Source organism: Urocitellus parryii, chromosome 2 (assembly GCF_045843805.1).
Source record: "Urocitellus parryii isolate mUroPar1 chromosome 2, mUroPar1.hap1, whole genome shotgun sequence".
NCBI lineage: Eukaryota > Metazoa > Chordata > Mammalia > Rodentia > Sciuridae > Urocitellus > Urocitellus parryii.
Window position 1 is genome coordinate 184,864,374 of NC_135532.1, and position 14,380 is coordinate 184,878,753.

The window sequence follows — 14,380 nt, forward strand, 5'->3', positions numbered from 1 at the left end:
TACCGGAACAAATCTGCTCTTTGAGTGTGGCATCTCCCACCCGCCACCCCCCCATTGGAGAGTTCTAATTCAAATGACAACCACAGTGGGAGCTGGAAACAAAAACCCACAGTTTCAAAATGTGAGACATTTATATTGAGTGTTTACTGCAATTTATGCCCATTTAATATCCCATTTAAACTTTACAGAACTTCATGAAGTGCAGGTAGATATTGATATCTACACTAGGTGCTTGTGGTCATTACTCCCAACTCCCAGAAGTCTTCTTAACAAGGCCTTTTTTTTTTTTCTTAGCTATGTTAGGTTTTACCCAATAAAACTTGGTATTCTCCATAAATAGCATTTATTTCACACGCAGTTACAGGCTTTGTATTCAGTTAACTCGGGTCCTGTAAGATAGTTCTCATGTAGGGGTGCAGTGAGGGCGGCTGCTGCCTGCAAGGCCCTGAATACAGGGCACCCCCAAGTCCAGGAGCTCAGTTGTTTTTATTTGACACACTAGAGAACAGCGTTAGGGCTGCTTTCTATTGAATAGCCTTCCTAGAGAATCATATAAATCATCAATAATAAGTGTCTGTCAATATTAGTAATCATAGCTCAATAGCTACCTTACTGCTTTCTGTGCATAATCACAGCACCCTGGAGAGCAGATTTGGGCACCCATTTCACAGATGAGGAAGAAAGCTCATTTCATTCACAGTGGCACCACTTGTCAATCTGGGGAGCCTGGATTTGAACCCAGGTCAGCTCAGGAGTCATTCCTCTTGGCTCATTGCCTGCATTACTCCATTGGGGGTCCTATCCCAGAAAATGGCTTCCCACTGCCTGGTGGCTCTCCTTATCCAGCACAGCTATTTCCCAGGAAGGAGAAAGGCTGACATTCTTCCCTCCTCTTTCCTCACCCCCCTTTTTTGTGCTTCATGCAGACCTCCCCAACACAGAAGCACATGAGCGTGTACACACACCCACACACACGCACGCACACTTCTGTATATATTTCAAGGCTCAAATTAGGCCGTTGTGTCTTCCATGTCAATCATATCCTGACCAGCACTCTAGGCTAGCCCTTTTTGCCTTCATGATAGATAACTTGTTTTTTAAAGTGACTCCTACAGGCGGCTAATTTCATTTACTGCATGTGCATTTTACTAATTTAGCTCTACATAATTGTACTGCCAAGTTCTGGAAGGCATCTTATTGTAGCCTTTTACAAATGCTGACTGTGCATACTTCTGTCTGCAGTAAACTTGAAGTTAGCATCTTGTCCTCGTTACAGTTCAACCAATGGGAGTTGGTAATGCCTTCAACCCTGGTGTTCCACCCAGTGGTGCCGAATGAAGCAGGTAAGGCAGGACCTCAGGAGTCAGGCCTGCTGCAGTAGAGCTCAAAAAGGGGCAATTAGAGGTCAGGCATAATGCTTCTGGAGACAGATGTGAGTATACAAGTGAAAAAAAAGAGCAAAGGCTATTAATGACATTTTTCTTATTGGCTTTTTGAATTTTCTAAAATGCATATTAGCAGAAATAATGGTATTAGTTTGAAGATGACAAGTTCCGGGACAGCTAACACAGGTAGAGCCCAGTTTTGCTGGCTCCGTGGGTAGAAGTGGGGAGTTCAGACACTGTGCACCTGCTGAAGAGGCTTTGGGGACCTGGGGAGCATATGAGCTAGAACTAACTGGCTTCCCCTAAAGAGTGACCCCATCCCAGGTGCCACACCATGGCTGGAACATTCATAGGCTAGGTGGGGCTTCCTGTCTGTCAGTTCCCAGCTTGAGCCTCTCCCTGTGAAACTGGAGATGGCAGGTCAGAAAGCCTGAGCTCAGGGGAACATCTTAGCCCTGACTGTCACGCCGCCTAGCACCTGATCCAGAACCCCAGATGATTGTCTAGGCAGAGATCTGGAGCTCCCCCTCAAGATGATGACGAAACACACAGCCCCGTGAATCAGTGGAGCAGCACAGCATGCAAAAAGGGACCAACAGTTCAGGAAGGGTTTCCCCAGATGGCAGTGTCTGTGCCATATCTAGCAGCTGTGTGGTGATGGGCAGGGATGATTGACAGTTTATAGCTGAAGCAGGCAAGTTAAAGTTGGATCCACGATGGTCCCATGGCAGGTAAGTAACAAAGCCAAAACCCCAGGCCCAGCTGATTTCAGTCTAGCCTGTGAACCTCTCCTGTGGTCAGGCCCCTGAATCAGACCCATCCTGCCCTGGCCTTCCCTCACTGGCTCTCTCCCGCCCTTAGCTGCAGCCAACGCCTCACAGCCTGTCCACCCAGATGGAGGCCAGCCCTGGCTGTGGAGGCAAGTGCAGGAGCCTCTCTCAAGCTGTCTGCTGCTCTCTCAGTGACCTGAATGGTTGTCAGGTGGCTCTGGCTTTGTGCCAGCATGGCTTGATCTCTACCTGAGTCTGGTACCTGAGACCCAGACTCTGTCTTTTGGTCAGGCCTGGTCCCAGGATTTAAGAACTTATCTTGGTTATTGGACTTGGAGGTTGGCACTATAGGAGTCAGCTGCTCCCATCTCCTCCTGCCCCACTGAGGCCCATGATACCAGCTCCTTCCCTCAGTGATGACTCTCCCCAGCATCACTCCCGTCCCCTTGGGCTCACCTCCTGAGCCAGGCCGCTGCAGGCTGTGTCTGGTCACCCTGGTGGGCATCTCTGTCTGCCACAAGCAGCCCTGTGCAGCAAACAAAGAGCTGAGTTTCTACCCTCGTGTTTACAAGCTGCTTGTAAACTGATGCCCAAAACCACAGAGCAAATGTAGGCAGCGCCCTTCATCTGCAGAAGGACCTGGAAAAGTCATCCCAGTCTATCAGCAGGGCTACTCTAGGAGGCCTGCAGCTCAGAAACCCTTGAAAAGTCCCAGAAGGGACCCCATGGTATCTGGAGAGCAGTGTCACTGAGGCCAGGGTGTGATCTACCCGGGGGATACATCTGTTAGACCTGGGAATCTGGAATAACAAGGCGACTCCAGCAATGATTTAGATGCTGCATGGGTTTCCCTGGGTGAACGTGGCCAGCAATGGGAATCTCTGGACAAGTCACTGAGAGGTCAGCACATGATCAGTGCGTCCAGATAGAACTTACTGAGGTCCCTTCAGATTACTAGGGACCCCTAAGGGGTCCGTTCTATCCCATGAGAATTCAGTCTCTCCCCATAACCTACATATCAAGAACCGTAGAGAGGCCATGAATTCCTGGAGCTGTCCTGGTTCCTGTTTCCTCTACCTGGGCCCATGGTGTCTTCCTTAGATGAGCTACTCACAGAGGGACTAGTGGGGTCATGGTCATGAAGAGATCAGTGATGGCAAACGTGACAGTGGGCACTGGTTGGATGAAGTCACATCTCAGGTAGAGGAGAGAGTGGGTTATGGGATGTTGAAGTGTGACGGGCAGCTCATTCTTTCAAAGAGAAGAGGAAAGACTGGGTTCCAGAGTTTGAGATTCCAGAGTTTTCTGGAGGTTGAGGTGTGGTCTCCCAAGACTGTTTGGACCAAATCCTGACCTTTGACATGGGTATAATGCAGAGATCTGAGGGAACAGGTATCAGCAATGGGGGTGCCACTGTTGGCTTCTTGATTATGTAGAAGTGGCTCAGTGTGAAGCCAAGACCCCCTCCCTCTCCTGCCCTGGTCAGGCCAGGCCCAGTCCCACCCCACAGCCTAACAGCAGATCCTGCCAGGTTCTGAAGCCACCTCTGTGCTGGCTGAGGTAGGGTAGCAGGCAAATGGTGGGGTCTTATACTTAAAGCCAAACTCAGGAAAGTACTTGGAGGGAGGTGGGGTGTGAACCATCGTCCTCTGAAGCAGTAGACACTCATTCATGTGGGCATTCAAAAAGGCATTAAACATGTCTCCCCCTTCCCCTACAAGACCACTCCCAAGTTTATACCTAACAGAAATGCATGTATGTTTTCACAGAAGACAGGAACAAAAATGGCAATAGGCCATCACTGGATGTAACCCAAATGCCCATTAACAAAAGAACGGATGGACTGTGGTCCGTCACAGCTCAACAATGAGAACACAACATGGGACACCTCAAACAATGTTGAAGGAAAGAAGACATTTCTAAAAAAGCATATGGAGTATAATTTCATTGGTATGAAATTCAAAACATGCAAAACTATGCTGTTAGAATTCAGGACACAGGATATCTGGAGTACTGGTCATTTCTAGGTGATTGATCTGATGCTGGTCATACAAGTGTGTTCACAGTGAGTCCAGTCACACCATGGTTTGTGAACATCTCTAATTCAGAAACTTTACTCGAAAAAGACAGTGACTTTGAAGAAAAGATGGTGATACCTGTTTCCAGCAGACCCCGACACGTACTTGTCACCCAGTGAACAACTTCACTGTGCCTGGGAGGACACGGGGTGCACCAAACAAAATCCACCTCAGTGGTGGGCATGGTCAGGTGTGGGGTGTCCCCTGGAGCATGTGGACAAGGTGAGAACCCCACGGCCATTTTCCTCGGGACCCAAGGATAGCTTCATAGAGGGTGAGTGTGTGGAGGAAGCTCGGGGCAGAAGGATGGCCCTGGATGCCCTGGGGAGGAGGGGCCGCTGGGATGTAGAATGTGGGGAGCACATCTGAGCTGGGGCTGCCGCAGAGCTCAGGGGTGCTCAGACTCCCCAAGGCCTGTGGAGTCCCCCTGGCCTGCCTGGAAGAGTCCCCGGGGGACCTTCGCTGCTCTCTGGGCCCAGGCATCTGATTCTGCAGCTGCATCTCTGGGAAACATCCTGAGCAGGCAGAGCCGAGTGGAAATACACTGCTTCCAAAAGGATCCCAACGCTCTGAATTATTCATTCACTTGAGCATTCATCATTGATGAGGCCCCAGCCGGCTTTTCGTTTCCACAAACTCCTTCCCCCACCCCTCCCACAGCAGGCTGTTTTGGTCACAGGTGACCTTTGTGTGTGTCGCTGGGACCGTTGCTGTGGGTGGAGATTTTCTAAGGGTCCAGCAGCCTTCCTTGGCTCACACAGATTAGGGGCAGGGTAGGGCTGGGCCTGGAAGCCACGCTCCTGACTGGAAGCCCAGGGCTGTCCCCAGTGGTCCACTCTGCCTCTCCTGAAGAGCAGACAACAGGAGGAAGGGGCAGATGCAGGGCTCCGGGTCCTCCAGGCACCCTGCTGATGGGCTCTGCTAAGCTTGCTGTCCTTCCTCCAGTCATGTCCACAGGGACATCGACCTCCTCCTAGAAGCCTTTACTGTCCCTGAATCTTGCTGTCTAGCTGGGCTTCCAGGTGCTGGCCAAGGTGAGCAGGGCCTGGCTGCACTCTGTGAGCCTGCCCTGGGTACACAGCTCTGGCCTGAGGACCGACCTGTCCCCAGTGGCTGATGAGCCCCTGCTGGACCCAGAATGCTTCCTGTCCCTGCACAACCTGGACCCCTGGCTTGATTGTCCCCCACCCCTCTGTTCCCCCTTGCCATGTGGTGCTTGTAGCTGGGTGGTGGAGGCTGGCACCACTAAGCCCTGAGCTTTGTCAGATTCTGCAATTCACCAACTCCAATATTTTAAGCTGCTGCTCAATTTCTGCAGGGATATGCTGTGATTCCTGTGGAATGGTGACTAACAGAACTTACCAGAAAAAAGGTGGTTGGGTCAGAATTAAAAGACAACGTTCTGCACAGGCTGGGGCCCTTTCTCTGCTCCCCTGATGCACTTAGACCTCCCCCTCCTTAAGAGGGGAGACCTCATCTGACCTGCTTCTCCCCACTGCAGGTGATGACACCTGGCATATGGCCAGCACTCAGGAAACAACCAATGACAGGCACTGGCTGACCATGGGCCAGAATCCAAACACAATTTCTTTTTTTTTTTTTTTTTTTTTTGGTACCAGGGATTGAACCCAGGGGTGCTTAACCACTGAGCCACATCCCTGGTCCTTTTTTAATGTTTTATTTAGAGACAGAGTCTTGCTGAGTGCTTAGGGCCTTGCTAAGTTGTTGCAGCTGGCTTTGAACTCATGATCCTCCTGCCTCAGCCTCTGAGTTGCTGGGATTCAAGCATGCACCACCTTGCCTGGCTCCATGCACAGTTTCTGATTCTTACTGTAGCCCACATGGGGCAGTGCTAAACCAACATCTTCACCTTTTTAAAATTTCAAACACAGAGGAGATGTGCCAGGCATTTGCTCAAGCCAATGGCCCTCCCCTTCCCTCACTGTGGATGTGTCTATACTTGCACGAGGACAAAGGTCAGCATCTTTCAGGATGTCACAGTGCTCATGGGGCTGGGAAACTAGCTGCCTGAAAGAATTTGGGCAAGACACCCCTGGAGCTGGGGAAAGCCCTCCAGGGATCCAGGTGTCTTTATCATGGCAGGATCAGCCCATTCCTCACTTGCTGGCCCTTCCCAGGGCCTTGGATGTCCCCCCAATGCAGCCCAGATTACTAATAAGAGCCCATAAAATGTGCTCCGGCAGGCTCCTCTCCCCTGCTCTCCAGCATTGTCCCAAGAATAGCCGATTCCTTTGCTTCCTGTCTCTTTCAGAGGGATCCTGCTCTACTCCACTTCCCCCTGGTAGCCTATTCCCTGTTAGTTGAGGCGCTACTTCAGGAGGGAACACCTCCTAGCCAGGCTTTCACTCTTCATCCCCAGGTGCATTTGGAGTCTTGAACCCAGAGCTCCAACTATGCCTCAGTTGGGAGGGAACCCACCCAGGAAGACGAGAAGCAGCTGCCTGGGGTTAGCGAGGTAGAGTGGCCAACATACTGTTCAAAGGTGCTCGAGGCCTGGTGGCTACTATCTGGGCTTCTAGGCCAAGCCAGGTTTTGCCTGGATTTACCCACAGGTGGGATGGGGGTGGGGCAGGCCTGAGGACAGTAGTGACTCCTAACCCTGGTGCTCCAGGCCCTGTGTGGACATCCACCCAGCAGCAGGTGTGGGGCTGAACCTGGTGCAGGCTAGGTCATGGCTAGAATGGAAGCCTGGGCCAGCTGCAGTGTCTAAGACATCACCCTGTCCACCATCCTGCCAGATGCCCTTGGACTGACATCTCTGACTAAACCTTGAATCCAGGGCTCTGCTTACCCTCACTGGCTCAGTCCCCGGGTACCATTAGGCAACTTACACCACAGCATGGAGGAAAGGAAGCTTGGATGTATACCTCACACCATGCCGTTCAATAAATTCCAGAAAAATAAATGTGAACACATACCTATTCACAGATGTTGTCTCAGGCCATTTTGTGCAGCTATAACAGAACACTAGAGAGCAGAGTAATTTGTAAAAGATAGAAATTTGATTTCTTACAGTTCTGGTGTTTGGTGAGTCCAAGATCAAGGTGCTGGCAGATTCAGTCCTCTGTTGAGGGCTGCTCTCAGCTTCCAAGATGGTGCCTGTTCCATGAGCTCCGGGGGAGACTCCCCAAGTCCTCCCTCCCCGCAGAAAGGGGGAAGGATGATACAGCCAATTGCTGCACGAATCCTCTTTTATAAAGATCTTAATCCCATAGGAAGGGAGGAGCCCTCCCGGTGTAATCACTTTTTAAAAGCCCCACCTCTTAATACCACAGCCATTAAGTTTCAACACCTGAATCTTTTTCTTAACCTGATAAATAAAGCTTTATTGCAGATAAGCCACAATTCATTGACGACATGCTGAAAGAAAGGGATTGAGATTAATCAGAAAGTTACCTAACAGTATGAATCGTGTTAATTTTTGTCCAGAACATGTAAGAGAATGTTTAAAGAAAAAGCAACATAACCACCCTTCAAACCAGATCCTGCTGAGAAGAGAAATAAATGAGGTTAAAGTATGCAAAACTCCTCACACAAATGTGGATGAGACACTTGTAGGGTTCCAGAGAGCTTTTCAACTGGGAAAAGCAAGTGAGAAATGCACCGTCCAAGGCAGGGGATGTTAATATCTTGCCTTTACATGAGACTTTTCAGTTTATTTTTTAATTTGTTGTTTTTAGATATACATAATAGTAGGATGTACTTTGACATATTATACATACATGGAGTGCAACCCATTACTATTTTGATCCCATTCTTACAGTGGAACATGATGTGGAGTTACACTGGTTGTGTATTCATGTATGAACATAGGAAAGTTATGTCTGATTCACTCTTCTATCTTTTCTATTCCCAACCCCCACTCCCTTCCCTTCATTCCCCTTTGTCTAATCCAATGAACTTTTACACTTTCCTTCTCTACCCTCCCTTGTTATGGGTTACCATCCACATATCAGAGAGAACATTTGACCTTTGTTTTTCACTTAGCATGATATTCTCCAGTTCCATCCATTTACCAGCAAATGCCATAATTTCATTCTTCTTTATGGTGGAGTAATATTCCATTGTGTGTGTGTGTGTGTGTGTGTGTGTGTGTGTGTATATATACATTTTCTTTATCCATTCCTCAGCTAAAGGGCACCTAGGTTGGTTCCAAAGCTTGCCTATTGTAAATTGAGCTGCTATAAATGTTGATGTGGTTGTGTCACTGTTGTATACTGATTGATTTTAAGTCCTTTGTGTATAAGCTGAGCACTGGGTAAAATGGTGGTCCCATTCCAAGTTTTCTAAGGAATCTCCTTACTTTCCAGAGTGGTTGTACCAGTTTGCTGTCCCACCAGCAATGTATGAGTGCATCCTTTCCCCCACATCCTTGCCAACATTTATTGTTATTTCTTGATAATTGCCATTCCGACTGGCATGAGATGGAATTTCAGTGTAGTTATAATTTTCATTTCTCTAATTGCTAGAGATGTCGAACATTTTTTCATATTTTTTGACCATTCATATTTCTTCTTCTGTGAGGTGCCTGTTCAGTTCCTTTGACTTTTCTTTTTTAAAAAAATATTTATTTTTTAGTTGTAGTCAGACACAATACCTTTATTTATGTATTTATTTATTTTTATGTGGTGCTGAGGATCGAACCCAGGGCCTCGCACATGCTAGTCAAGCACTCTACCACTGAGCCCCAGCCCCAGCCCCAGCCGCTAACTTTTCAGTTTTTAAATGGCTTTGACATTGTGTTAGTTGAGCCTAGCAGCAACCTTGTTAAATGGACAGGCTAGATACATACCTAGTTAAATAAGTCAAGATTTAGTTAAGTCTTGCCCAAGAGTTGTCCTCACTGCAATGACATGGTCAACACCCGAAACTTAAGAGGGGCCACATTCAAACCACACATGGAAACTTGGGCTAGTTTGTTTACTTGGGGCATTAGTGATGCTCCCATTGGAATGATGTCCTAAGAGTTTTTATAAAAAACAAAAGCTCCCTTTGAATAAAATGTAAAAGGAAGGATGGAACACCAAGGCCACGGCGAATCACACCTGGTAATGGTTACCCCACTAAGGAAAGGTCTGTCCAGATTCTGAAAGTGCCCAAAGAAAAACCGTGACACAGGGGGAAATTCAAGCTATCTTTTTAAAACATTTAAATTATAAAAGTAAAACTGAGTGTTGACAGAGCAATAGGGGCACTTTCTGCTTAGTGTTCCTCCCGTTATGGTTTAGATGTGGTGTCCCCCAAAAGCTGATGTGAGACAATGTAAGAAGTTTCAGAGGAGAAATGGTTGGGTTATGAGAGTCTTAACCCAATCCATGAATTAATCCCCTGTGGGATTAACTGAGTGGTAACTGAAGGCGGATTGAGGTGGCTGGAGGTGGGTCACTGGGGGCTTGGATTCAGGCTATATATTTTGTATGTGCTTCCTCGTCATCATGTGGCCACCTGGGCCACACTCTCCTGCCATGTTCTGCTTCACCTTGAGCACCGAGGAATGGAGCCAGCTGCCTATGGACTGAGACCTCTAAAACTGTGAGCCTCCAGATAAACTTTTCCTCCTCTGCTACTGTCTGGCTGGGTCTTTTGGTCACAGCAGTGAAAGGCTGACCAGAACACCTCCCTAGGTGGTGTTAAGGGGCTGTTGTTGGACATCTGGGGCAGCCAGCAGCATCTCAATCTGGGATGACTGAGTTCGTTACAGGGGCGTCCAGGGGCTGTGAGAGCTGAGGGGAGCTGTTTTCAGGTGTGACAGACATCATTCAAATATTTGCTGGTTACAGAGAACAAAGCGATGACAGACACTGCTGGTTCTGGCTAAATGAATGTCCGCCCCCCATCCCGTTAGTGCCCTGAACCCATTCAGGGGACCAACACCCTCTTGCCCTGGGGACAGTATGGGAGAAGCTCAGACCAGGTACCTGCCCTCCCCAAATGGTAGCTGAAGGGTCTCTGAACTTCCCCTCTTAAAAGTTGGGAGCCTCCTTCATATCACCTGTCACAGTCAAGGAGCAGCATGTGTCCTAGAGACACAGCCAGAGCTCAGCATGGGGCTGGATGAGGCATTGGAGCTGCTGGTGCCTGGCTTCAAGCCAGCTGTGCCACCCTGGGCATACCCCACGCTGCAGAAAACATGGTGGTGTTGGCAGAACCAGCTGTTTGGTGATTCTAAAGATATTTCCAGATACGAGTCTTTGCCCCTAAGGAACTGCTTTGAATTGGGACCTGAAGTCACCACAGGGTAAAACATGGGCTAAGTGCCATGAGAGGTGACAGAACAGGTTTTTGGATGGCAGACTGTACCAGAGCTGCCCAGCACTCAAGAGGCAGCATCTCGTCCACCCTCAGATGAGACAAGGGCTCTTCAGACCCAATGTGGAGGACATACTTAGGAAGGCATGACCTGAATGCAAAGGTGTAGCGATTTATTCAACTGTGCTGTGGCTTGAATGACAAAAAGTAAAGGAACTCTTGGGGACTGATTAAATAGGAAAGAGGCTGGAGAAGAACAATTTGTTGGTATTTCCCGATTCTGACTTGAACAGGGTTCTGATACGCAGTAAACTGCCTTTAAATTTTTTTAAAAAATTTATATGTAAAAATTATTTATAATTATGGTGGGTACCATGATATGTTGATGTGTGTATACATTGGGGAATAGCTAAATCAAGCTATTCAATATATCACCTCACATATTATCTTTTTCTTATGCTAAGAACACTTAAAATCTCCTCTCAGCAATTTTCAAATATATAACAGTATAATAAACAGTGCTCACCATGATGTACAATAGATTTCTTGAACTTATTCCTCCTAATCAAAATTTTGTGTCCTTTTACATCTCCCCAATAGGTCACACCCTCCCCAGCTTCTGGCTGTAACCATCTTACTCTGTTTCTATAAGTTCCACTTGTTCATATTTCTCATACAAGTGAGATTAGGCAGCATTTGTCTTTTTGTGCCTGGCTTATTTCACTTAACTGATTATCCTCCATGTTCACTCATGTTGCTGTAAATAATAGGGTTGCCTGTTTTTAAAGCCAAATAGTAGCTGCGTATGGTGGCACATGCCTGTCATCACAGCAGCTTGGGAGACTGAAGCAGGAGGATCATGAGTTCAAAGCCAGCCTCAGCAACTTAGAAAGGCACTAAGCAACTCAGTGAGACCCTCTCTCTAAACAAAACAGAAAAATGGGCTGGGGATGTGGTTCAGTGGTTGAGCATCCTAGGTTCAATCCCTTGTACCCCACCCCCCAAAAAAGGAAAAAAAATATCTGAATAGTGTTCCATGTGTATATACACCATATTTTCTACACCAGTTCATCCACTAAGATACACTTAGGTTAATTCTATATTTAGAGTGTTATGAATAACACTGCAATGAACATGGGAGAGATTTTTTTCTAGGGGTATGTTTTGATTCTTTTGTGTATCTACTATAGGATTTTGCTTTGTGGTTATCATGAGGCTTAGAAGAAACATCGTAAAATAGACTATTTCAAGCTGGTAACCATTTTACCTTGACTACATAAAATAACTCTTTTACTCCGTCCCTCCCAAATACATTTTAGGGTTTTGCTCTCACAATTTACATCTTTTCATTGTATATCCCTTCTGCTTTAGTTCTTCAGACTATAGGAATAAGAAGGGTAACCACTGAGTTCTAGTTAAAAATCTCAAGGCTCCTCGGCATCAATTTTAGGCTTCCTGGGAGACCTTCTGATACATATACTGGGGAGGCAGCACCGCTGGAATCACAGTTCTGAGTTCAAAGCCCTGCTCTGCCACTTCTTCACTGTGCCTCTTTGTTAAATTACCTATCGTCCCTGAGACACCTCCTGTGGCTGCCATGGACACCCACTTCCTTCCAGATGTTAGGAGGTGGTGCCTCTTCATACCCTCTTCTAGGGGCAGTAAGTACCCTGTGCTACTCTGGGAGGAGTCCATGATGAAAGCTAGGTGGACACTTCTGGGCATATGCCATGCACCTGCCCAATACTAACTGCTTGCATGTGTGATCTCATTTCATCTTTATAACTGCTCTGTTCTACAAGGAATTGAGGCTTCAAGAAGTTGTGATTCATTCAGGAACACAACTGTGCATGGATCTATTTTCTGTTAAAACTCACTATCTGTATCTAGTTTTACATCTACTTCCTGTGGGTTTGGTTAGCATCTATCATGAGAGCCAGATCATTCCTGAGTAAACTGATGAGTCAGGGTGTCTGAGCATCTGAGGTGTGAGCCTAGGTCTCTGGGTAGTGATCTCCTGTGGCTCCTGATTCAATGGTATACAGTGCCAGGACTGAAAACTGTACAGGTCCCACTCTCCTTAGTAGTCCTTCCCCTGCCATAGGAGCACCTGGGTAGCTGGGTTCTGCATGGAGCTGTTTGTCTGAATAAAGTCCGTGACCCCTTAGAGCTACTCAGCTGTGGCTCTAAACATCCTCTATGAGTTAACAGACTGACAGCCAGCCTGCCAGACTGCAAGACAGAGACATTTATTATTAGGGAGGGTGTCTCCCACTCACATGGGTTTTAACATAAATACATCAACAGGGGTGCTTTGCCCCCAAGCCCCTGCTCTCTTCATTGCTGTTTCTGTTATACTGTAGCTTGGCCAAGCTCTGCTCCCAGCAGCTGAAGCCCCACATGCTACCCACCTGGAATGCCATCTTCTGGAACTACACCGACTCTTTAGATTTTATGGGAAATGGGAGAAAATCCCAATGAGCAAAATGTATTTTCTAATAAACTGGATGGAGGTATGTGACATTCCAAGCAAAACAAAATCGGCCAGTCTGGTGGACTAAAGCCGAGACAACACTGTGTAAGGGGAGGCTACAATGGGCTCACAGGTGGGGTTTTTCCAGGATCCTCTGCTTGGGAGTGTCCAGAGGTGAGGCCCCTCCCCACTGCCCTGGGACTGCCTCTGGGCTCCAAGGCTGGGCTCTAGGGTATTTCAGTCCTCGGTTACAGGTGGGGGAATGAGCTGCAGCTGGAAGTTCTCATTCTGAAAGACGCTGTTGAAGGCTGGTCCACTCTGGGCGCCACTGAACGGCCTGTAGCCCTCACTGCTGCGATTCTGGGAGAGTTCCGTAAGGAGAGCCAGCTGCAAAGAAGGGGATACACATCAGGCAAGCTGGTGGGGCAGAGAATCTGTGTGGGGGTCGGGTGGGGGACAGAGGTGCACAGGGCCTCAGTTCCCCACCTTGGCTGAACCAGGTAGTGCTACTTTGTGGGAAGAGTAAAAAGAAATGGTTTAGACCCCAGGGCTGGAACTCACAAGCTAGAACTCACAAGCTGGAACTCACTTGCTTCAGGCAAGTCCCCATTTGGTAATGATGAGACTGGACGTTCGCTCTCGGGGGCACAGAGACTGTGCTCAGAGACTGTGCTCTCTGACCCGGCAGGGCTGTCTGATCCTGGCCCACCCACACCTGTTCTTTTCCACTTGCTGTGTGTGACCCTTCTGCCACCTCTCTCCCTGTGGAGGTGAGGTTCTCCACTCCCAGTTCATCTCATCCTCCACCCCATCTCTCTTGGAGCCTTCTCCCCAGAGAAAGTGACCCTGAGTTATGACTGCTGGCTCTGCCCTCTCTCTTTTATAACCTGGATAGCTCCAAAGAAAGGGACACTCAGCCACAAACTCAAACTCAGGGCCTCAGAGCAGAACTAGAGGCTCTACCTTCTCCAAATGAGTGCTCCCTGCTCTCTACTTCCTGTTTCCACCATAGCCACTATAATAGCTCTGTTCTGAAAGACCAGTCAGGAGGGAACATATAGCAGGAGGCAAGGGCATGCCAGCCCTTAGGAAGCCAGCTCTGCCCCTTTGGTGTCCTCCCTCTCACCTAAGGAAGCTTTCTGCGAATTGGGAGCTTGACGGTCTGGCCCCGAAGATGTCCTTAATGGTCAGGGAGGAGTCCCACACCTTGGGGTCCGAGATGTTCCACCTGCTCTGTCTTCGCTTCTTGCTCCCCTTCTTTAATAAAAGGAACCACCTGGACCTGCCCCTCAATGCAAGTCGAAGGCAATCTCAGGGACACCATGCAAAGCTCCCCAGTAGCTGAGGGTGGGACCTCTGTGTCCCATCACTAACATTTTGAGGAAACCTGCTTAGGCTCCATGA

The 14,380-nt window shown here is 48.1% G+C and overlaps 1 protein-coding gene across 1 annotated transcript in view; it reads right to left on the reverse strand.

Moving 5' to 3' along the window:
* Positions 1-11,576: 11,576 nt before the first annotated feature.
* The window catches only part of Vps8 (VPS8 subunit of CORVET complex), a 253,801-nt gene continuing 250,997 nt past the window's right edge, over positions 11,577-14,380 (reverse strand). Inside the window, exon 47 of the mRNA XM_077795024.1 lies at positions 11,577-13,363. Coding sequence (XP_077651150.1) covers positions 13,214-13,363 — 150 coding nt within the window. The 3' untranslated portion in view covers positions 11,577-13,213. The remainder of the gene's footprint in view (positions 13,364-14,380) is intronic.